A 25645-nucleotide genomic window follows, 5' to 3' on the forward strand; every position below is an offset into this window, starting at 1 on the left:
ATATCAAAGATATTGTCCAATAATTTCTCCATTCCATTGGGTCCCCTCTCTTTGGAATGAGTGCAGATACTGATCTCTTCCAATCAATCAGTCAGATAGTTGTCTTCCAAATTTCTTGACAAAGATGAGTGAGTACCTCCAGTGCCATCTCACTTTCTTGAATGATTCCATTTTTATTCCATCAATTCCTGGTGCCTTGTTCTTTGCCAATTCCTTCAATGCACCTTGGACTTCTTCCTTCAGTATCATTGACTCTTGATCATATGCTACCTCTTGAAACAGCTGAGCATCAACCATTTCCTTTCAGTAAAGTGACTTTGTGTATTCCTTCCATCTTCTTTTGATGTTTTCTGCATCATTCAATAATCTACCCAGAGAATCCTTCAACAACGAAAGTTGAGGCTTGCATTTTTTCTTTAGTTTCCCCAGCTTGAGAAATGCTGAGCATGTTCTTCTAATTTGGTTTTCTGATTCCAGATTTTTGCACATTTTGTTCAGCTCTTGTACCTCCTCATTTCTTCAATTTACTTTAGCATTTCTACCCTGGAGAGCAAGTATCAGTGTCTCTTCTGACATCCATTTTGATAGTTTCCTTCTTTCTTGTCTTCTTAATGACTTTTTGCTTTCTTCCTGTATGATGTTCTTGATGTAATCCCACAACTCTTCTGGTATTCAGACTTTAGTGTTTAATGTCTCAAATTTGCCCTTCAGATAATCTGTAAATTCAAGCGGGATATATTTGGCCTCTCGTGGACATGTTTTCATTTTCTTCAGCTTCAGTTTGAATTTGCGTATGAGCAATTGATGGTCTGTTCCATAATCTGCCCCTGGCCTTGTTTTGACTGATGATATAGAGCTTTTCCATCGTCTCTTACCACAGATGTAGTCAATTTGATTTCTGTGTATTCCATCTGGTGAGGTCCATGTGTATAATCAAGCTCCAGTAGCGTAGTGGTTACAAATCTGGCTGCTAACCTCAAGGTTGGCAGTTCAAAACTACCAGCTATTCTGCAGGAGAAGGATGAGACTTTCTGCTCCATAAAGATTTGCAGCCTCGGAAACCCTGTGCAGGGTCACTATGAATCAAACCCAACTTCATGGTACTTAACAACAACAACAATGCTGTCTAAAGAAGGTATTTGAAATGTACAAATCATTGATTTTTTTAGAATTCTATCATGCGATCTCATGCATCATTTCTATCACCAAGGCCACATTTTCCAACTACTACTGATCCTTCCTCTTTGTTCCCAACCTTTGCATTTCAACCACCTGTAATGATCAATACATCTTTAATCAATTTTGGATTGTAGAGGTTGATAGAATTCTTCTATATCATCCTCACTGGCTTTAGTGGTTGGTGTGTAAATTTGAATAACAGTGGTATTAACTGGTCTTCCCTGTAGGTGCATGGATATTATCCTATCACACACAGCATTGTACCTCATGACTGATCTGGGTATGTTCTTTTTGACAGTGAATGCAACACCATCCCTTTTCAATCTGTCATTCCCGGAATAGTAAATCACGTGATTTTCAGATTAAGAATGGCCATGTTGACATAACATGCAGTAGATGAAGACAAAATGGACAAATACAGTGTGGAGGGCACTTCAAACAATGCTGACATTTATACTACATGCATAAGGCTTAGCTATTGTTGTCTTCATCATCTGTGGGAAAAGTGAGCGTCTATCTATTCTCTCAAAAGAAGCAAACCTATTCTGAAGAGAATGAATTGGTTGTGGAGTCTAGACTTAGGTTCTCATGAGTGTGAACTTGAGGCATTCATGTAAACTTGCTGAACTTCACTGTGCTTTGTGTGTATGCTGTTTGAATGAACAAAATTGGAAAGTTGAAATAGATGGTCTCTACAATGTTACCCAGGCCCTAAATATATACTATGGTCCTAAGATGAAAACATTTTGGCAGATACCAGAATATTATTAAATTCTTTCAAAGCACTTAACAATAACAACAAGCATTTTGCAAGCCTTATTTGGGATACTAATCAATGTGGGAGAGCCAAGGAAGATATCACCATGTTTCTTATAAATTTAGTAAGAGGAAGCCTGTTATAGTCACTCTACATACACATACTACTCTTTCTTGCTTGTATGCCTATAAACAACAATGAAAAATAAGCAATGATCAGTCTCTCCAAGCTGCTAAAATTTAATACCACATGACCATCTGGGGAACTTGAAATTCAGATTACTATAAACTCCTATGCTTCTTCATTAAACAGTCTGAAAATGACTGTGAACCACTCATTGCATAGTAGCAGAACTTCCTGAAAGCCACCTCTTGCTGTTTTGAAAATTTCATCTGTTGTCTATAATGTCTGGCTTTCAGTTCAGGCAGACTAAGTCTACAGTCGTGTACTTTATGGGAGGTTGTCTTACATCTTCTTGTTGTGGTTAGTTACGTGCCGAGGAGTCAGTTCTAACTCATAGCAACCCAGTTTAGGGTTTACAAGACTGCAAATCTTTATGGGAGCAGAAAGCTTCATCGTTTCCCATGGAACCACTGGTAGTTTTGAACTGCTGACTCTGAGATTAGCAGCCTGACTCATAATCACCAGTTGCAGCTGATTGTAAATGAACATGTTTAAGTTACCACTAGAAACACCATTGTATCCCACAGAACTCAGGAGCCAGTGATAGTTCATCCGCTGGGCAGGAAATGAAGGTATGATGCTCTTTTGTCCTAAATAGGATAAATAATCTGCTTGTTCTGAACTATTCATTCAAAAGTTCACCCAACTGAATGGCTTCCAGAGATCATTTAATTTGTATACATTGACCATATCTTTGAATTCAAATAGACACCATAGAAATGGATGTATTTCTAGTGATAAGCAGAGTATGACATAGCAATGCTGTTTTGTAACATACAGATTCCTAAAGACTCACAGACCCAAAAAAATCTCAGAGTGGAAAAGACTTCAGAGGGTGCCCACCTGATCCCTCACCTGACATAGACATTTCTTGTACTCCATTCAGAGCAGATTATAAGCTGCTTTCAAACGGAATCACCTCACTACCTGGACTCTATACCCTATATAATCATACATACTATTTTTAAACCACAGCACCTAGAAGTTTGACACTTTCCCCTAAATTGCATTCAAATGTTTCCCTAGAATTTTCAAGCACTTATTACACAGACATGGATGCTGCACCAGCTAGCACACACCTAACGTAGTTATTACATGGTGAACAGAAACTGTTCTCCAGCATAAACATCTCATTTTTCAGTTGTTCACATGATCACAGAACTTTCTGTATCTTGGTCAACCTCTTCCAATTATTTACCCTCCTCCTTATGAATAATACCTAGAAAAGAAGAAATGATGCCATTTCCATTTTGACCAGTGTGGCCTCCTACTGGCTTTGTACTTTGCCTTTGAGCTATTTTCTACACTTTCCTTAATTCAACCTGCTTATGATAGTGTTGGCTGTTATAACAAAAATAAAGGCTCATATTGAGTTTGAATGAAGTAAAACCTTAAGAATTCCTAAGACTCAGGGTACCTTTACACTATTGTTTTTTAGTTGATTTTTGAGATGTAAACTATATATATATTTTCTTTTATCCTATTATTTTTGATGATTGTGTTTGGTTTAAAATGTAGAGATCTGTCATATTTGAAGATATTTACAATGTCATCTAACAAACCAGCTTGTTGGTGTTGTTAAGAACTACTGAGTAACTTCCAACTCATAGTGTTGGTTTCTGAGGAGTGGATGGTGGGTTTGAACTGCTGACTTTGTGATTAGCAGTCCAGGGTTCATCCCACAGTGCCACACCAGGACTATACCTGCTATCTCTTGCATACTTGTGTTATGAAAATTACACAGGAGTTCTCATATATGATTATCCAAACCTGAAAATCATACTGCTAAAGAAGAAAGTCCTGAACCCCTTTCCCAAAGCCACAGTGCATGGAGTTTAGCACTGGCAGCATCAAACTGCTAGTTTGAAGTGTGAATTTCTTGATCTTCTACTCAAGGAAATGACATGATCCTTTTTTTGATGCCAAATCCCTAGCTGCAATAAAGATGCACTACTTCTAACATTTTCAGCAGCTACCTAAATTAAAACACAGAAATTAAGTCATTCCAGTCTGACTCAAAACTGGGAGAGATATTTAACACATGCAATGATGACATCAAGATTGTCACAGATTGAGTGGTATGCAGTGCCCCAGCATTCTCCAACTGAGGAAGGGGAGAGGAATTTACAGCCTAAAAATCCATACTCATTATGCAAAAGAACCGAACTAACACAGTATAACTACTTACATTGTTTTAAACAATATTTTGTCTGTTCTACTGTTGACAAAAAAAAAAAAAAAAAAAAATGCATATGAAACTCCAAAACTGCTTTATTGTCGTTTTTATATAAATAAAGAAAATGTATTATTTCAAAATGTTTGGAGTTGATTCCTGAAAGCTGAATTGTCTCACGATTTGTACTCATTAGCATAAATCAGGAAAACATGAAATACTCAGGGTTTCTAAAGAACATTCCAAATATATCTATTAACATGACTCATGATTTGCTAGAACATAATTTACTAAAATTGCTGGGCTTTGCACGTAATTCTGCGTATCACCCATAATTCCATTTCAGATATTTTCTGAAAACGTTTTCTTTTAACTACCTTCCCAAGCAGCTCTCTCCCACTATAGCCGTATTTTAACAAAAAAGGGGCCTACAAGAGACTCTTTCTAAAGACCACCTACTAAATGTATCTATGCAAGTTTGTAACATGTAAAAACACATTTGTCAGAAGTTTCTGTATCAGTTCCATATGATTAAGAATTTATCTAAGGACAAACAGAACGCCTGGTTTTCCAGTTGGCACAGTATGGACTGTGGTAAGCAAGGCTATGATGTAGTCTATTTTGAAATAAGGATCCTGGAGTGGTGCTGAGGATAAGCAGAGGACTGTGAACTTCAATATGGATGATTCAAACCCACCAGCTGAAATAAAGGCTCAAAATTCAATCTGAACGCTTTTCTGAGGCTGGATCAAAAGAGCCAAAAGGAACCTCAAAGATCTCTACATCATCCTAAGAGATATTCTGCTCAAACTGCATGAAGACAACGAAAACACATCCATAGCTCCTGAGATATGCATGCTACGACATATGAGGACAAAGAAGCAAGGCAGAAGAGTCTTACGTTCTTGAAAGGATGTGAAGAGCATCTGAAAGCGGCTGTTGCGGCTGCCTTCATCAGCCCACATGCGGATCACCCCAAGACCAGTACGCAGCATCACGTCATTGGCCACCGTACTGCAGAACTTGGCTTTCAAGTCCTCCACGGAGCTGCTGCCGTCGTACACAGCCACAAAATTCCTTTTGCATTCATTTGAGTTCTGCATCTCATAGTCCAAGAAACGTAAGTAGATCTGTAAGACAACAACAAAGGTTCAATGATTTCCTGAACTCAAAATGGGAACACAGCTCAGCAAGTACCATTAGTTCTTTTTCCCTCTTAGACTCAAGATAGAGTCTTGATTGCAATCAGTCTTATTAATTTTTCTCTCCTGTGTGGAATAAAAGGGTATAATGACATACGTGTGGAAAACCATGGGTTCAATGGTGCTTTCTCCAATTTAATCATCTTATCTGTCTTTTGTGTTGTGGGTTACTGTGCTGTTTAATATCTGCAAAATCGTTTGAATTGCGAAGTCAGCAGTCAAGTTCACCAGCTGCTCCACAGAAACCCTATACAGCGTGACTAAGGGTCGGAACTAACATGAAGGTACTTAACAACAACAAATTTTTATTTTAGTTTCCCATTTTTCGTATCCCTAAGTGCATTGTCATGACATTGATTCTGATTGATAATGACCCTGTATAGGGTTTTGGACACTAAAACTATGTACTTTTCTTTTAGGGGAGCAGATGCCTTATCTTTCTCCTGTAGAATCACTGTAAGATTTGAACTGTCAATCTTGTGATTTGCAGTCCAGTGCTTATCCTGCAGTATCACTAGGACCCCTTCTCATTTCCCATAATGGAGTACTTTTATACAAATGATCCATTCATCTTTTCAAAACTTATTTGGAGTCATTTATTGATTTTGCAACCATATACACTGTAAAAAAATTTAAAATTAGTAAACATAATGTTCCACATTTCTAATCCATTTCTGTACGTTTCCTTGGTTTTAATTTACTTCTCAAAGTGTGTGGAAATGAATCATTTGTATTAGTACTAAAGAGAAAGAAAAATAGTATCCAATGGGAAGTTTATAATTTTGGTTTGGTGACTTGTCTCACGTAAAATACTTGGCCTCAGATAGAGGTCAAGTACATCTAAATAAGAGCAAGTCAAAGACCACTCTCACCATAGCAAAGAGTTAAGTTGCTGTTGTAAGTTCACATAAAGAAAATTAAATTAACATTTAATGACTATAAGGTGTAGTGAAACTTACTATATATATTTTTTAATACTACTTATTCTTTTTAATAACTCTAGAAAGTAGCTGATTTTATTGTCACATTTATTGAGGTGAGGAGACTCAGAGAAATGATATAAACAGGAATTTTGACATTATGTTCCCCTAATGTCACACTTCATTGCCTTTCTAAAAGAGCCCACTAATTCAAACACATTGTTTTATCATCCACAGGCATTATTTGAATATTTTACCAATGTGCTTTTGAAGTCTTGTACAACTGACTCAAATAACTACATGTCTTCTAGTTCATTCATTTCACAAGTTTGAACTGTAAGGTGAGAAGTTCAAGCTCACCAGTTGCTCCTTGGAAACCCTATACAGAGTCACTATGGGTCGGATCCAACTCAATGGTACTTAACAACAACAATGGAGTCCTAGTGTGGCACTGTAAGATAAGCACTGGACTACTAACCACAAGGTCAGAGGTTCAAATCCACTGGCCCTTCCTTGGAAACCCTATACAGGGTTGCTATGAGTCAGAACAGACTTGAAGGCAGTTAACAACAGCAAACAGAATGAAGGCTTGAGCTGAAAATAAATGTTGATGATGTCATGACCGAAAGATGTCTTATCAAACTGTGTGAAGTGATATGAATTAAAAAAAGACAATTAAAATAACAGGCTGTCTAGAAAAGTTCTGAAATAAGAAGGCATCCTTCACACAGATAGGTCCTTATTATTATTTTTTTTAACCATCAGCATCTAGGACCCCTGGTGTGATGCTGTGGTATAAGACACTAGACCACAAGGTTGGCTTGAACCACAATGTCAATGGTTTGAATGCACCAGCCACTGCTTGGAAACCCTATACTGAATCGCTAAGGGTTGGAACCAACTTGAAGGCACTTAATAACAACAACAATCAGCATCTATGTGCTATTTTCTTTTAAAGTTGCTTCCTGGGTTGTAAAACATTGATAAAATACTGAAGACATGGTTTCACATTTAAAGTTATTTTTTTCATCACTCTGTACTAATTTCCTTCTTTATTTCATATACTGTGGCTCGTCTTCAAAATATTACCCAAATACTGTATCTGCCCCAAACTGAAGTTTTACTATTTCAATTAAAAAAAACCTTTCCACCCACAATGTACTTAACTAAATTGGGTCAATTAATTTTTGTCAAATTTTTCTTCAAAATATTTGTTTTTCACCTCCTGGGCATGGTCAGGGTCATAGGAGGATATGGATCACTCAGGACAGCCTCTAAGTTGCCCGCCTGCCCTTCAAATGTCAAGATAAATCCATGCTGAGAGTGGTGATGTGTCCCCAGAAACTCCTCCCTTCCTCTGGTCCAGCTGGCTCAGCCAACTTTCCTATTTCTGGTTCCTCAGAATGTCATTCTGTAGTTTGTCTGGTGCCCCTTGATGTTCACCTGAGGGCAATCCACCCCTCTGTCATGCCCTAATGCCTACCCTGTTTGAGAAAAAACACTGAGCCAAATGATTAGTAGAAACAACTCAGTGGTACCCCTTTCAAGTGGCACCAGGGCATGCGCCATCCCTGCCAAAGTTTAGCTATACCTCTGGGCACTCCTATGATGTTCTCCTGGTCTTGCAGTTGCATTTTTTGGATCCTAAATCACCAGTTCTCCCACAACCCAGCACAGGCAAGACTGCATTTCTGTGAAGCACAGCTAATCATCATTCTTTGGGCTGAAATTGTTATCTGGTTTCCAAGTGTTTATAACACATTTGTAAAACCTTAAGTTAACAAAGCCCCTTCTCTCTCAGTCTTACACATTTATTTTCAAAATACTATACTTTTGCTTCACCACTCGTCTGTTAGTTTGCCAGACTGTAGTGGCTTATGGATTACTAGAAGTTGTATTAAATACCAGCAGGGTCACCGATGGTGGACAGCTTTCAACAGAGATTCCAGACAAACACAGATAAGGAAGAAGGAGAGGCAGATTATTTTTGAATGTTTAGTTACTGAAAACTTTATGAATAGCAGATATAATGTCAGAAGAAGAAACAAAACAGCAGTGCAATTGTCAAATAGAGTGCAGAAGATGAGACCCTCAGTTTGAAGACACTAAAAATATGACTAGTGAAGAGCTGTCTTCTTTAAGTAGAGTTGACTATAGTGACATGAATGGAGTGAAGCCATTGAGCTCTTCATTTGCTAATGGTGAACTAAAAATGAGGAGAAACAGTTGCAAACATCTATTACTAATTGGAATATGGAATATGAAGTATAAAACTGATGGAACATTGGAGGTGCTCACTTGTCTGTGCCAGCAAATTTGGAAGTCAGCTATCTGGTCAACTAATTGGAAGAAAGCCATATTTGTGCCCATTCCAAAGACAGGTGAACCAATAGAATGAGGAAATCACTGAATATCAGTAACATAACATGCAAGTAAAATTTTGCCGAACTTAATTCAAAAGGAGTTGCAACAGTACATCAACAGGGAACTGCCACAAATTCAAGTTTGGGTTCAGAAGAGGATGTGGAACTAGGGGTAGCATTGCTGACATCATATGCATCTTGGATGAAAGCAGACAATACTTTAAAGATGCTTACTTGTGCTTTATTGACTAAGGAAAGGTTTTGACTGTGTGTATCATGACAAACTGTGGATAACATTGTGAAGAATGGACATTCCAAAATATGTAATTGTGTTCATGAGGAACCTGTATGTAGATCAAGAGACAATTGTTAGAACAGAACAAGGGGATAATAAATGGTTTAAAAGCAGAAAGGTGTACACCAGGGTTGCATTCTTTCATCATACTTATTCAATCTATTTGCTGAGCAAACAATATAAGAAGTTACATTTATGAAGAAGGATTGGAGGAAGACTCATCAATAGCCTGCCATATGGATGTAACACAACCTTGCATGCTGGAAGCCAAGAAGAAAAGTATTTATTGATGACGATCACAGACTACAGCCTTCAGTATGGATTGCACCTCTATGTAAAGAAAACAAAAATCATCCCGACTGGCCCAATACACATCATCATGATAAATGAAGAATAGATTGAAGTTGTCAAAAACTGCATTTTGCTTGGATCCAAAATCAAGATTTAGTATGATTGGGTATGATTGAGAAATCATACCCACACCATGACAAAATTATGCTATACACCCTCTGAGCTAACATCTTGGAAAATTTTACGATTTTGTTGCAAGTTACATGCCCTTTGTACTGCATGTTTACAAGAGGTTAAGGGAGTGACAGACATTTTCATATTCTAAGCTTCAGTAGTGTCACACACATAGAATGTATCCCAAGGAACTCTGTGAAAAGCTCACCTGGTGGATGATCAAATGAAAATAATCGGTGGAACTTCATTTGTTCAGAATTTATCAAATTTTTATTGAACACTTATATGTCGACAGGTGTCCCCTTCCTAAGTGGTGTTAACAGTTACTAAGCTGCTGAACAAAAGGTCAGAGGTTTGAGTCTTCCCAGATACACTTGAAGCTAACTCTGAAAAATAAGCTACTGAAAGCTCTAAGAGGCACAGTTCTACTCTGAAGTGCAAGAGGTTGTCATGACTTGAAGTCGACTCATGGAAACTGGTTGGACACACAGATATTATTATAAGTGCTAAAATAATAATAATAAATTGCATACAACTATCTGAATTTTATTATCTGCAGTAAGAACTTATACGTCATATTTTCCCAAACAAGGTAGTTGTGATACAGATTTTAACAGTAGCATAAATGCATAAAACAATAGGTTTCTGACTCTTATGATGTAGGGAGTAACACTCAAACAAGATTTCCCTAATGATGAAATCCTTTGGAGGAAGTACAAACTCAGAGGAATGAGAGGACACTAACTGAATGGACAACGACAGAAAGCACTTAAGTCTTACGCTATGTTGGTATTGTTGCTAAGTGCCGTTGAGTTGGTTCCTACTCATAGTGACCCTCTAGAGGGTTTCCAAGGAGCAGCTGGAGGGTCTGAACCACCATCCTTGTGATTTGCACTGCAGTGATTATCCTACAGTACAAATCATAACACTATATTGTTGTTAAGTGCAGTAGTCAGTCCTGATTTATAGCTACCCTGTGTAGTTTCCAAAGAACTGCTCATGGGTTTGAACCACTAACCATGCAATTGGAAATCCAGTGCTTATCCTACAGCACCACACTGGGACTCCCATAATGCTACAGATAGAAGCTATTCTAAAATTTCCCAAAACTTTAATGCAAAACTTTAAATCACTACCTTTGACAACACCTTAGGAAACTCAGGCCCTATGGAAGCCTGCATTTTCTGTCATGTTCATATTATCACTTTATTTATCAATTTTTTCATGAAAAACATAGGTGTTACTCATGTCATTAATCTGGAATCTACTTTTCTTAAAGAGTCTCACATTTCTGTAACTATTATTGTATAGAGCCACTGTGTTCCCTCCTTAAAATACCAGCCATGGATACTCTATGAGGATGCTCTACTGTGCACACAAATGAGTTGGAATCTGCTTGATAGCAGCTAACAACAGTAACAACCTAAAAATATTAATTGAAAGTCTAGGTAATCTTGGAAGATAACTCTAAATACCAGTAAGAGGCATAACTGATTAGGTTAAGTGAAAACGGTCCTTTGGAATGTAATACAAAGTAACCTCACCCACAGCATTCTCACAAAGTGATAAAGATCAAACACTAACTTTGTTGTTGTTGTTATGTGCTGTGGAGTAGGTTCCAACTCATAGCAACCCTGCATGTGGTTTCCAAGGCTGTAAATCTTTACAGGGCCAGAGCCTCATCTTTCTCCAGTGGAACAGCTGGTAGTTTCGAACTGCCGATCCTGAGGTTAGCAGCCCGATTCATAACCATAATGCTACCAGAGCTCCTCAGAAGGAAAAACAATGATTTGACTAATTCAGGGAACTGAACACTTGATGTGTTTTGGGAAGGTGGTTGAGGGATCTAAGGTCTAGATAATTATTTTAAGTTTCCCTCTTCTACTGCATGTGTAGTTCTGGTGTGGTATTGTAGTATAAGCATTGGACCCAAAGATCAATTTGAACTGCAAGGTAGGTGACTCAAACTCACCAGCCACTCCACTCCATTGAAACCAACTCAAAGGCATATAAACAAAACAAACCAAAAATCTACTGCATGTAACTTCAAATTAAATAACTTTACCAACTAGGGAAACATCTTTAGGGCATATTGAAAATAACTTATTGTTAGGTGCCATCAGGTTGGCTCCAACTCATAGTAACTATATATAGGGTTTCTGAAGAGCAGTGGTGAGCTTAAACCGCAGACCTTCTAGTTCAAACCAACCTTGCAGTCCCACGCATTAACCCACAGTGCCACACCAGGACAATTGCTTAAGACACTGTATATTCACAATAGCTTAAGACATTTGATTATTTCAGTCAAATCTCTCAAAAACAATAGATGTATGAGAAATGACATTTAAGATGCAAAAACTGAGTCACTGTGTTTTTTTTAAATTGCCAATTTATCAGGGTGATATGGGCTCTTCAGGAAGACATGGATACTGAGCTCAGATCCATTTGAGCCCTTGCTCTTCATCACCACGCTTTGTGCTCACATAGTATTTTATGAACTGTTCACAGACATACGCTCTAGAAAGTTAAAGCAAACAAGCTACAAGTAAATAAACAAACAGGAAAAGCAAAGCTCCTTTTACTTTCCTGCAGGAGCTAGCTAGGAAACGGGTTGACTATCAAGATATAAATGAGATTCACAGAAAATAAATGTGTCCCTCAGAAAGAAATTGCTGCTCTAAATTCCTTTAAAAATAGGATTAATTTATAGCAGAGGACTGCTGTAGTTAGAAACGGTGATTGCACGTTCCAGCCCACATTATTCACTTGCCAATTCTAGAGATCACTTGAATTTTCCATGTGAGGGACTTGCAATCTTACCTTAAACACAATGAATGACATCCAACTGCCTCCTATATATAAGGGCCATTTGTATTATATGGAACACTACTGACAGAAGAGGTGAATAATGACAACCACTAGATTTTATATTGCCACTGAAGAAGAATTCAATGATTTTCTTGATGCTGTTTTGTTTTAATCCTTTAGAAAATGAAACAAAATAAACCAGTGGAGTATTAGATTTGCTGGGTTGAGATTTGTCAATTCAAAGTCCAAATGCCAGAATACTGATCAAGTTTCCCTCACTAACCTTAGTATGAGGGTGATGGTGGTGGTGGTGATGTGCCATGGAATTGGTTTTAATTCATGGTGACCCTGTAGAGGGGTTTCATGATTGTAAATCTTTACAGGGGCAGAAAACCTCTCAGCGTTCTTCCACAGAACTACTGGTAGTTTCAAACTGCTGACCTTGAGATTAGCAGCAGTTAACCACTACGAAGTCTCAGCAAAAGCAATAAAAATGCCCTTCCAATATTATGATTCAAATGATCATTTTGTCAGCTTAAAGTCTGTGCCTTACTAACTCAAAGAGAAACAACAGGGATGACAATATTCTTATTTAAATTCGACAACTGTAGAAAGCTCTTTGGGTCCATGTTCCGAAGAGAAGAGAAAATGAAAACAAGAATAATATATAACTCCAGTAAAATAGTCAGATTATAATCTTCTCTCAGTGAATCATCTGCAAGCATTCTTCTTTTTAATCAATCACCAAGAGTTTGAACTGACAAAGTGATTTATTAAACAGGACATGGGAGCCTTCAAAAAAATATAAGCAATGTCTAGTAGCATCTGTCTTCCGAATCACAGTAATATGAAAAACGGGGTTCATTTTTTTAATTCAAGCAAGTAAATCTAGCCACCAATATATTAAGTGATATATTTGCACATGGCACTACTGTTGCTCTGTAGGAAGAGCACTGGGCTTCAAACTGCAAAGTTGGTGGTTTGAACCCACCAGGAAGAAAGATGAAGCTGTTTGTTTCTACAAAGATTTCCAGCCTTGGAAACACACACAAAACAGGGTCACTCTGAGTCAGCAATGACTTGACAGCATGTAAGAACACCAACATATTTAAAGATAAATATTTCATGCTATCTTCTCAACCTGGAGTCACATTTCATGTTGAAATCATTAGTAGATAATTAAAAACATTTGGAGTAATTATTCAAGACTTGTCAGAATGTTTTTCTCCATGACAAATGAAAATTAGACCTGCTTAACCTTTCCTAGCACTCAGAGACTCCCATCAGAGAAAGAACTCTGCCTCTCAAGGACTCATGATCAGACTGGGCTGGCCTGCACACTCTCCTTTGATTGCTGTTGTTGTTGTGAAGTGCCTCTCATCAGTTCTGATTGAGAGAGACCCTGTATAGGGTTTCTGAAAAGCGGAGGGAGAGCTTGAATGGCCAACCTTGTAGTTATCAGTCCAGTGTTTATCCTCTAGTGCCACACCAGGACTTCAATTGTTGTTGTTGTTAAGTGTCGTTGAATTGGTTCTGACCCATAGCAACTCTGTATAGGGTTTCCAAGGAGCAGCTGGTGAACTTGAACCAGCAATCTTGTGGTTCAAACCGACTTTGCAGTCCAGCGCATCACCCCACAGTGCCACACCAAGTGTTGTTAGCAGGCATTAAGTTGGCCTGGACTCACGGAGAGAAATGCTCCCTGGTCCTGTACCACCCGGTGACTGGTTGTGGATCGGAGGATATTCTATTAGGATCCATGAGGTTTTCGTTGAATGATTTTTCTAAGTAGTTCACCAGGACTTTCTCCCTAATCTGTTGTAGTCTAAAAATTCTGTTAAAACCAGTTCAGCATCATAACAGCACACAAGCCTCCACTGGCCGATGGAAATGACTGCACTGGAAGTGAACTGACTATGAAATAAACCAGAGTCTCCCTCATGGAAGGCAAAAATTGTGCTGTCATTGTGTGTAGCTGAGTCCATTGTGTCTCTGAGAACTCAGGGATCATCCAATCCTCAAATTCAATGAAGCTTCTCTGGATAAACTCATGTGGATGCACTGATTGGCAAATTTCATTGCATTAGCATCATTGTCTCTACCCTGCAATTTAGCAAAATCAGGGGTCTGATACATCACATCAAGTTTTGAGGCTGGAAATCTGGGTGCCATTGTCATATTCTGCCTACCACACCTATGCTTATCATATAATTAGGTTTAACAAAGCTTCACTTTTATAAGATTTGTTGTTGATAAGAGCTGTCGAGTTAGTTATGACTCATAGCAACCCTGTATAGGGTTTCCTAGGACCTACTGGTGAGCTTGAACCAATGACTCTGTGAATAAATCCGACTTTGCTGTCCAACATGTTAACCTACAGTGTTACGCCAGGACTCCTTTATAAGATTACTGTCATCATATTTGTGTTTTGTTGTTTTTTCTTAATGTTGATTTTTTTCCAATTTAACTCAGTATTTTTTATTTACATAATAAAATTAAGTTAACTTGAAGTAGTAAATGATGAGTAAATATTAAAAGTTAGAATTTTATTCTCCTAAGACATTCATTAATAAAGTGTGCCTTCTTGGTCGCATAGTTCCAAGTCTTTTGACTGTGTTTGTCTGTCTTAAGGAACTTGATAATTTCCCTTTATTATGTGGGCTTCAGAATCAGGAAGTTGCCAGTCCCAGGTCTGGTGCGAATTAGTCTAATACTTGGGCAATTCACTTATCACAGATTCAGGGAATCTAGTTTTGAAAGGACATTAGTATCACTAGACTGTTCACCACAAGGCCGGTGGTACAAACCCACCAACTTCTCCTCAGAAACACTACACAGGGTTGCCATGAGTCAGAACTGACTTGATGGCACTTAAAACATGCCAAAAAAAGTACTGGGTACTGGACTTTGTAATTAACTATAGAAAGCCACTGCCAAACTCTACTTGGCTTCCCACTGTAGAATCTCATTTTATCTTTGGACAACTCCATTATTAAACAAAACAAAACAAAACAAAACAAAACAAAAACTTTCCCTATATTGTACCAAAGCTATCTTCCTTTAGTTTCAAAACTCCATATGAACTGTGGCACGTACGATCATGTAGTCTTCTGAAAGTAAGAACTCTTACTCATTTCTTGTGGGATACTTCTTCACATACTTGACGATTGCTACCATGTCCTTTCTTCTAGCTATGAATTGGTGTAGGGCTTTCAGTTGAGGGACAGATATTCAGTTGATTGACACGGGGTACCTAAAAGTAAATAAGATCCTAGCCTCCACTGAATTAGCACTCAATCGTTATCATCATTTGCTCCTCCATCGCTCTCTTCTGGTGGCTTTTCAGAATGAAACACAGCCCCTTCCACCACGCCTGCTCCAGAGTCTACATGTGTGCTAAGGCACCTGGTGATGGAAGGATATTCCTACATCTCATTGTTAACCCTTTTAGAGCTTCCTTTATCTGACTCTGCTTTTTCATTTGCTAAATGAGATAACAAGTAGCAGAATTCTCCTAGAGATTTCTACAACCCTTATTGCTCTAGCATTGCATACTCTAAAAAATCTGGTTTAATCATACTCTAGTTTAAAAGGTATCATCACTGTTCTCAACCAAATAAGTATCATATATTCTATTTACTCTTTGTCAAAAAACTGAAAAGAAATATGCAATGTATTTGAATTTTCGTAGCACTCAAGTGAGTGATTTAGCACATTCATTTAGAAAGACGGTTCAATGACCAGCTGTCATTTCAAAGGTTCACCACGAGCGATTTCAAGTTCAGCTTGTGCTCTGACTTTCTCTTCTCACGAGCAGCTTCAAAATCCATGAAAACAAAAGCCCACGTATGCGATCTCCTGTTCTTGCTTTTCTTCACGTTTATTCAAAGCCATTTCCTCCTTCCTGAATTCTGGTGTGGTGCTGTGGGCTAATGCACCAGACTGCAAAGCCGTTTGAACTACAAGGTCAGTGGTTCAAGCTCATCAGCTGGTCCTTGGAAACCTTATACAGGGTCTCTATGGGTCAGAATCAGCTCGAAGGCACTTAACAACAACAACCTTTAGCTTAACAGAGAAAGCCTGTGACAATAGAGCCATTCCTGTCCAGCTCTGCAGGCTACTTCCCCTGTAGGTCACAGAATGCCAAGCTCTCTAACAGGCAGTTACGCATGGCTGTTTTTGTCTGGGACTGTATGAAAGACAGTTTATACTTACCAGAGAAGGTGTGTGTGCTTAACACTCATAAAACCCTCTCTTTAATACTGCACAGAGAGACTCAACGGTTTCAAGATTAAGGTAAGGCACACTGGTCTCCCCCTATAAAGGATCTTTAACCAACCTTCCATTCATAGTTTCCAAAAAATGGATAACATTCAGTTGTCTTGTAATCAATGTAGTGGAGATTTACAGTTACATATCACTGATGTTGTTACTGCTCCTTACCATGGAGTCAGTTCTGACTCATGAGACGAATCATGTGTGCAAAGAAGACCTGCGTCATAGGATTTTCAGATCAACAGGCCTGTCTTCCAACATGGCTCTGAAAGGACTTGAACGAGTAGTGGAACAGTCAACCTTTTGCACCACTCAGGGGCTCCTTGTAGTTGTTGTTAGGTGCCTTCCCATCAGTTCTGACTCCTAACAACATGATGCACCACAGACTGAATCACTTCTGGGTTCTGTGCCATCCTCACAACTGTTGTTATGGTTAAGTCCATTGCTGCGATGACTGTGCCAAACCATGTGGCTGGTGGGTATCTTCCCCTTTTATACTGATTCTCCACTTTATCAAGTATCAGATCCTTCTGCAAGGAGGATTATAGCTCCTGATTATATGTCCAAAGCATGAGAGACAAAGTCTGGTCATCTTGGATTCTAAATTCTGGCTGTACTTCTTCCAACACAGATTTGTTTGTTTTTCTGGCATTCCATGACACTTGGAATATTCTTCTTCAACATTCTAACTCAAATGCATCAATTGTTCTATGGTCTTCCTTATTCATTGTCCAATTTTCACATGCATATGAGGCAATTGAAAACATTATGACTTGGTAGGCACACTTTAGTCCTCAAACTGAACCCTTTGCTCTTGAACATGTTAAAGAGGTCTTGTGCAGCAAATTATCTTAATGCAATATACGTCATTTGATTTCTTGACTGTTGCTTCCATGTGTGTTGGGTGCAGATACAAGCAAACTGAGATCTTTGACAGTTTCAGTCTTTTCTCCATTTATCATGATATTATTTATTAATCCAGTTGTGAGGATTTCTGTTTTTACATTGAGGTACCATATCCACACTGAAGGCTTCATCTCTACTGTATGTTTGATCAGTTTCAGACTGAAGAAGCTGGTAGAATTCTTCAATTTCATCTTCATTGGTTTTAGTGGTTGCTGCTTCATTTGAATAATAGTGGAATTTAGTGGTATTCCTTGTTGTTAAATGCTATAGAGTCAGTTCCAACTCACAGAGACACTGTATAGGGTTTCTGAAGAGCAGCTGGATGGTTTGAACAGCTGACCTTGTTGTTCGAAGTCCTGTACTGATCCTACAGCACCACACCAGGAATCCCAATCTTCCTGTAGGCATATAGATGTTATCCTATCACAAACAGCATTGCATTTTACAATAGATCTTGAAATGTTCTTTTTTGATTATGAATACTACACCATTTGTCTTCAATTTGTGTGTCTGGCATAATAAACCGTTTGATTGTCTGAATCAAAATGGCCAATGCCATTCTGTTTCAGCTCACCAATGCCTATAATATCGGGTTTTATGAGTTCCATTTAAATTTTGACAGCTTTCAATTCTTCTAGACTCATACTTCACACATTCCATGTTCTAATTATTAATATATGTTTGCAGTGGTTTCTCTTCATTTTGAGTTGTGTCCATCAGCAAATGATGAAATGATGATCAGAAAACCTCTACTCTATTCATGTAATTAAAGTAAACTTTACTTTGAGATGCCAGCTCTTCCCAGTTGTATTTTGAGGGCCCAAACCTCATCTTCCAGCACTGTATATGACAATATTCTGGTGCTCTGGTAGTGTAGTGGTTACGAGTTAGCTGCCAACCTCAAGGTCAGCAGTTTGAAACTACCAGCAGTTCTGTGAGAGAAAGATAAGGCTTTCTGCTCCCATAAAGATTTACAGCCTGGTAAACCCTGTGCAGGGTCACTATGAGTCAGAACCAACTCCACAGTACTTAACAACAACATTCATAATGAGTCCTAGTGTGGTGCTATGGGCTAATGAGTCAGACCTCAAAGTCATTTGAACTGCAAGGTTGGTGGTTCAAGCTCACCAGCTGCTACTTGAAAAGCCTATACAAAGTTGCTATGGGTTGTAATCTACTGGATGGCACTTAACAACAACAACAACAACAACAACATTCATAATGCTTCCCTTGTCCGGCATTGTTTCTAACAATGTTCTGCTGCCAGTCATGGGATTTCCAGTGGCCAAATATTCAGAAGTGGTCTGCCTCTCCTTCCTAGTCTGTCTTAGTCTGGAAGTTCTGCTGAAAATAGTCTCCAATGAGTATCCTTACTGATATTTGAATTACCGATGGCATAGCTTCTAGTATCACTGCAACGGGAGACTAACCCCAGTGTGACAAACTGATAGATGAGGGACTCCTTACAACACCAATATCATTTGGTAATGAAAGTGGGGAATCGCTGTCCAACTTTGTAATTAACTGGAATTTTATCAAGGGTTTGCTCACATGCTGGAAACTGGGATTAGCCTCTGAATTAAAGGCAGACCTTGTTTTATACTTCTTCCCTTTTTTGTGACTCCTGGTGTGGTGCTGTAGGCTCAGCTCTGGACAGTAAACTACAAGGTCGGCAGTTCAAATCCACCTGTTGCTCCTCGGAAACACTGTACAGGATCGTTATGAATCAGAACCGACTAGGCAGCAGCACTTAACAATAACAACAAGCTCTTCTAGGTCATATTAATTAGGATCCCCAAACCTTATCATGCATTTATTTTGTATGAGTTTGAAAGTCTGGACAATTTCATCCATAAATATAATATGAGGCTGGAAGGAAAAAAACTAAAAACAAAACTCTAGAGATATTGATAACAAATGTCATTGTAGCTTATTGGTAATGTTTCAGTCCATATTTCGTGACGGTAAACTTGTGTAACTGTTTCTAAGCCAGGTTATCCTAGGATCTTTAGAGCAGCATCTACATTTGTGACCCTATAAATGACATGGTTCAGGGAAGGGCAGGTTGCATTTTTAAACCAAAATGAAATAATAGCTTCTATGCACACTGTAAAAGGTCTGAAACATTTCCAGCTGGCTCTAAACAATGTATCTAGACACAGTTCAAGTTGACCTTCAAATGAGGGTCATCTTGGGACTGACCTTAGACCTTGGTGGTGCTCGGATGTACCATTTGCAATCGACAGCCTCGCTGGCTGAGGCTTTACCTTCCTTCAGGATTTGCACAGACTCCACGATTCCTTCAGGGCCACCCATCTCAAACTCACAAGCTGAATAACAAAAGGCCAAACAAACATACAAAAATGGAGCTTGAATTAGAAATCAGCAGTATATTTAATAGCTGAAAGCAAAGGTTTCTGAACATTAGTAAATATTTCCTTTACCAACCTGGTAAGGGTTTCAAAACGCCAAGTTCTTTAAAGTCAGGATCTTAAAAATTGAGAAAAAGACAATTATTCCCATTCTGCATTTAAGACATAAAATAATACTGAATAACATCCCATCACATAACTCAGGAACCTGCCAAAAAATGCACATTAAGGAAAGTGAAATTGTTAAATAAAATATGCATAAAAATGTCTTGGCTGAAATGTTAACTTACGCAGCATATTATTACTATAATTCAATAACTGAATCAATGACATTTTGGTAAAACATAATCATAGGTTAGTTAGTATTGAGGAGGAAATCTACCTGTTCTAGATGGGATGGTTCTGTCTGACTCAAAAAATGCTGTGAATCGTTGGAACACAATTTTCAATAGGAATATTGGAAGCACAAAGTGAAGAAGGGGAGTCCAGGGCTACTTTCTCCCTCGAGATTACTACATTACCCTGCTTTCATCAAACTCTCTTCCTTGACAGCTTCCAGGGTATTTCTAAAGATGCTACTCGGTATAGTAGGGCTTCCCCAGTCCTTTCCAGCAAGCCCAGGCTCAGGTCTCTTTCTCATACTCCTAGTAGACTGGCCTCACCAGGAACCTCCAGGACATCCTATTTGTTATAAACTAGCAATGGTGTGTTCCTTCCTGTTTTCTGGAATGTTGACATAGGTATGCAGCCAATGGGAGTCCTGGTGTGGCGTTGTGGGTTAATGCACCATACTGCAAAGCCATATGAACCACAAGGTCGGCTGTTCAAGCTCAACAGCTGCTCCTTAGAAACACTATACAGGGTTGCTATGGGTCGGAATCAACTTGACGGCATTTAATGATAACAACATGCAGCCAATGACATGGGCATGTAAGTCTGTTACAGGGATTCTGGGAAATTCTTCCTCAGTCTTAGATGTTTTCTGGCCCATGTGGCAGTTCTGTTGGGGTCAATTGTAGTCAAGGCAGCTGCAATCGTGTGGTGTTGATTTGATAGGTGCTGTCACTGTGGGTTAATATGCTTGACTGCAAGGTTGGTTTGAACCACAAAGTTGGCAGTTCAAGCTCACCAGTTACTCCTTGGAAACCCTATACAGGGTCGGTATGAGTCAGAACCAACTTAACGACACTTAACAACAGCAACAACAACATTGTAAGAAAAATGTTTGTTCTGATTCTGGGAGAATCCTGAGTCCTTAAGGATGTATTAACCTATTCTGGAGGTGAGCATCTCAGGGGTCCTTGTTTTTAAATAATACACATCCTTGCAGCATCCACTACTAGAAATGAGGTGTTCTTTTCCTTCTCTGTGAAGGCATTATTGATTATGATTTTATCTTGAAGACACTTGCTATCCAATTCAAAAGGTGATTGTGAAATCTCATTTGTTCAAGCTACTATGTTATTCACTTTAAATTAAAAATCTTAATAAGTTAGAAATACTTTCTGATACATTGCTTCGCAATTTTTTAGAGTGGAAATATGGAGGGTAGCATTATTTCTGAAGGGAACATATGTGGTTTTTAAGGTAAGGCATGCTTGCTTATACTCATAAGTGTGTGTGCACCTAGTGTATCACTTTGAATGTCTGTGTGCCCAGATGTACTGAACCATAGCATGAGTTGATCATATTTATTTACTTATCCCTTCCATAGATCTATTACTGTGGTTTTCATCAAGCATTGATATATTTATGTATATATATATCTGTTGAAACTGAAAAACCTACATCATCCATACATAGACCAACAGGCAGTTGCTCAAACAGAACAAGGTAACACTGAATGGCCTAAAATTAGGAAAGGTGTGCACCAGGGTTGCACTCTTTCACCATATTTATTCAATCTATATGCTGAGCACATAATTCGAGAAGCTGGGTTAGATGAAAGAAAACATGGCATCAGGATTGGAAAAAAACTCATTAACAACATGTGCTATGCAAGTGATACAACCTTCCTGTACAGGATTTCCAAGGCTGTAAATCTTTAGGGGAGCACAAAGCCTCATCTTTCTCCTGCAGAACAGCTGGTAGCTTTGAACTGCTGACCCTGAGGTTAGCAGCCCAAATTGTAACCAGTATGCTGAGCTCTGGTCGCATAGTGGTTACGAATCGGGCTGTGAACCTTAAGGTCAGTGGTTTGAAACTACCAGCTGCTCCATGGGAGAAAGATGAAGCTTTCTACTCCCGTAAAAATTTACACCCTCAGAAACCCGTACAGGGTCGCTATGGGTCACAACCGACTCGACGGCACTTAACAACAACAACATGCTACCGGAGCCCTTTGGTAAATTGGAGGGTCAGTGAAAAAGAGGAAGATCCCCAATGAGATGGATTGGCACAGTGATAGCAGCAATGGTTTCAAGCAGAGCTACAATTGTGAGGTTGGCAAAGGACTTGGCAGCAGTTCGTTCTATTGTGCATAAGGTCACTAAGAGTTGGTACCAACTTGAGGGCACCTAACAACAACTTCATACATGCTACAGACTAGTTATATCAAGTATTTAGCATCATTTTAAGAAAAATTTAAACAAAACACAACACTTTTACTTTTTAAATTAATTCAGACTCTTACTGACTCCATGTGTGTCAGAGAACTGTCCTTCTTAAGACAGTACTAAAATGTGTTAGTATACGAATGAAGTGAGAATCTCCTTTACAAAGCCGTTTTGAAATTTCTTTTCTTAAAAAAACAGACAGTGTGAAACTTCCATGAAAAAAACAAACCCAGAAATGTGACTATACATAGCTATTTTAGAACAGGCTACTTCCTACCTAAGGAGCTCTGATAGCGTAGTGGTTACGAATCAGGCTGTGAACCTCAAGGTCAGCAGTTCAAAACTACCAGCTGTTCCACGAGAGAAAGATGAGGCTTTGTGCTCCCCTAATGATTTACAGCCTGAGAAATCCTGTACAGGGTCGCTATGAGTTGGAACCGACTCCACGGCACGTAACAACAACAACCTCCTACCTATGAAAAACAACAACAACAACAACAAAAACACTGCCATCAAGTTGATTGCAACTCATTTTGCTGTTGTGTATCATCAAGTCAGTTCTGAGTTCAATAACAGCATTAAACACAGCCACTGTATTGAAGAAAGTCATTCATGCTTTCTTCATGTTTATAATAAGACTCTCCACCTGAAGAATAAGATTATTTCTTATTCATTACTTCCTTTCTACTAGTTTGCATACTGCTTAATTACATTCATTATTATTACTCATTATCTGCTTCTTGATTAGAATGTTTCCACTTAACAAGGCTATTCTTATGATTCTTGGGGAAATGTAGCTAGTATTCCATTTTCTATTTTGAAGGCTAACATTTTTCATTTTTATAACTCATGCCAGACACCTTTGAGAGAAATGCCAGTTCTGGGAATTGAAAATTTGTTTTTGTCTTTGTATTAATGATGAGAGCACGGATGGTTAAAACAGAGAGAAAGAAAGAAAGGAAACAGGAAAAAAAAAATGACTTGTTTCAGAAATCTCATTTGAATTAGCCATTGGTAATATCACAATAATAGATGATCCATACAACCTACAAAACCAAACTTGAAGATAATAATAGGAGAGCCTAAATTGAATGTTAAGTATACTAGGATTGATTTATAGTCCAAGGTTGTCTGAGGGCAATAGCACAAATTATCATACAGAAACACAGTAAAGTTGGATTTACTAATCTTCTATTTTAGATCTCTCAAAATCTATTCTCTACTGAGCCATCTTGAATAAACATTTAAGAATATAGATCAAAACATGATAGTCACCTGGATTTCCATTTAACTAGGAATAAAACCACAAGTCTTTTCAAAGCTATGCAACAGGAAACCCTGATAGCTTAATGGTTAAGTGCTTGGCTGCTAACCAAAAGGTTGTTGGTTTAAACTCACCCAAGAAAGAAAGACATAGTGATTGACTTCTACAAAGTTTATAGCCAAGAAAATGCTATGGGGTAGTTCTACTCGGTCACTTAGGGTCACTATGAGTCAGAATCAACCTGACAACACACAACAACAACATCGTGCCCTGTAGTTATTGCCTTGCACAAAATGTCTAACACTTTCCTCCCCAACCACATCAACACCTTTCTATGTCTTTGACACCCCAGGGTTTTGTTCCCCATCTTTCACGTGTTGCACTTGCTTCCGCATTTTCGGCAACACCTTTCCCCTAGACCTTCCCATATTTGGATCCTTCTCATTTTACAGCTCCTGCCTCAAATGTTGTCCTCCTTGACCAATCTCTCTGAAGTATCATTGGCTCACATTTTCTCTGCCTTCATGATGCTTATCACCACTTGCAACTGCTTTGCTACTTGCTTGTTAAGTTTTTTTTTTTTTTTTTTTAGTAACTATATACTCCTACTAGATTATAAAATAACCCTGGTAGAATAGTGGATTATGATAGTCCATAAGAGAAAGATGAGGATTTCAGCTCCTGTATGCATTTACAATCTGGGAAACCCTATACAGGGTTTTTATGAGTGGGAACTGAGATCTCATTGTTTTCCTTGTATCTACATCAAAAGACAAGAATTAATTATTTCTTATTTACTTTTTTTTCTTGCTTGAAAACTTTTCTAAATTTAAAAATTTTATCTACAACTGTAAGGAGCTCTGGAAGCGTAGTGGTTACAAATCAGGCTGTGAGCCACAAGGTCAGCAGTTCGAAACTACCAGCAGTTCCGCGGGAGAAAGATAAGGCGGTCTGCTCCCGTAAAGGTTTACAGCCTCGGAAACCCTGTGTAGAGTCGCTATGAGTCAGAACCGACTCCACGGCACACAACAACAACATCTACAACTGTATCTACTGTGGAATATAATAATATCCTCCATAAGTAATGTGCATTCATGTTTGATACATTTTTCTAACAGTTAAGAATAGACATTTGTCTTTGAGAAGTGTGATGAAGACTCATTTTCTCAACAAAGCTATACTCTCTAAGTCTAATACTGAAAAGGAGTCAGGGCTTGATGGCAGCTGGGGTGGAGGGGCATTGAGGTTCACCATCAGCAATACTACAGAATACCAGGCAAAGCAGATTCATAGCAGAGCTCCAAAACTCGGAAGCACATAGGCAGGAATATTTAAAAGGTTTGAAGGCTTATAGCTAATGGAACTTGTAGCAAAAGTAAGACATCTCCTACTTTTGAATCTACCAGGCTCAACAGTCCAGAGCCGAAAACTTGCGTGAGACCAAATGGTAAGATTCATTTGGGGGAGCAGACACACCACAGAAAAATGCTGCGGGAATCTCAGAACAAAGGTGGAAAAAACTCGGTTTTGCTTTGTTCTGATTCTCCTTTTTTTTTTTTTTTTTTTTTTTTCATTGGTCCCCCACTGTTTGCACACCTCCATTCTGGTAACTAGAGGGCGTGCCTGAGCAAGTGGGCACTCCCCACCCTCACCACTGGTGGGTTCTTCTGCCAAGCTTGTGCACAGATATTCTCAGCCCAAAATCCGGCACTGATTTGTTGTTGTTGTTTTTTTTAATACGGAAAAGCCAGAACAAGGGGCGTGGAAAGGGAAAGACTGTTTAAAAACAAAGCAGGCCAAATATTAAATTAAATCCTGAGGTATAGCATAACAACCAACAGTGGCATCTTGAAATTTCTCAGGCAGCTTTGAAGGCAAGAAGCTGAAAGAGGACATTAAAGTCATACACATATTGTTGTTGTTGTTGT

General features: G+C 38.6%; 1 protein-coding gene across 1 annotated transcript in view; it reads right to left on the reverse strand.

The window, feature by feature from the left end:
• NETO1 (neuropilin (NRP) and tolloid (TLL)-like 1) overlaps positions 1 to 25645 on the reverse strand; it is a 163021-nt gene that overhangs the window by 34531 nt on the left and 102845 nt on the right. Inside the window, exons 5-7 of the mRNA XM_006837553.1 lie at positions 19975 to 20016; positions 19729 to 19856; positions 5194 to 5422 (exon numbers count right to left, since the gene is read on the reverse strand). Of these exons, the coding sequence (XP_006837616.1) occupies positions 5194 to 5422; positions 19729 to 19856; positions 19975 to 20016 (399 nt within the window). The remainder of the gene's footprint in view (positions 1 to 5193; positions 5423 to 19728; positions 19857 to 19974; positions 20017 to 25645) is intronic.

The sequence above is a fragment of the Chrysochloris asiatica genome, unplaced genomic scaffold (genome assembly GCF_000296735.1).
Source record: "Chrysochloris asiatica unplaced genomic scaffold, ChrAsi1.0 scaffold00021, whole genome shotgun sequence".
Lineage (NCBI taxonomy): Eukaryota > Metazoa > Chordata > Mammalia > Afrosoricida > Chrysochloridae > Chrysochloris > Chrysochloris asiatica.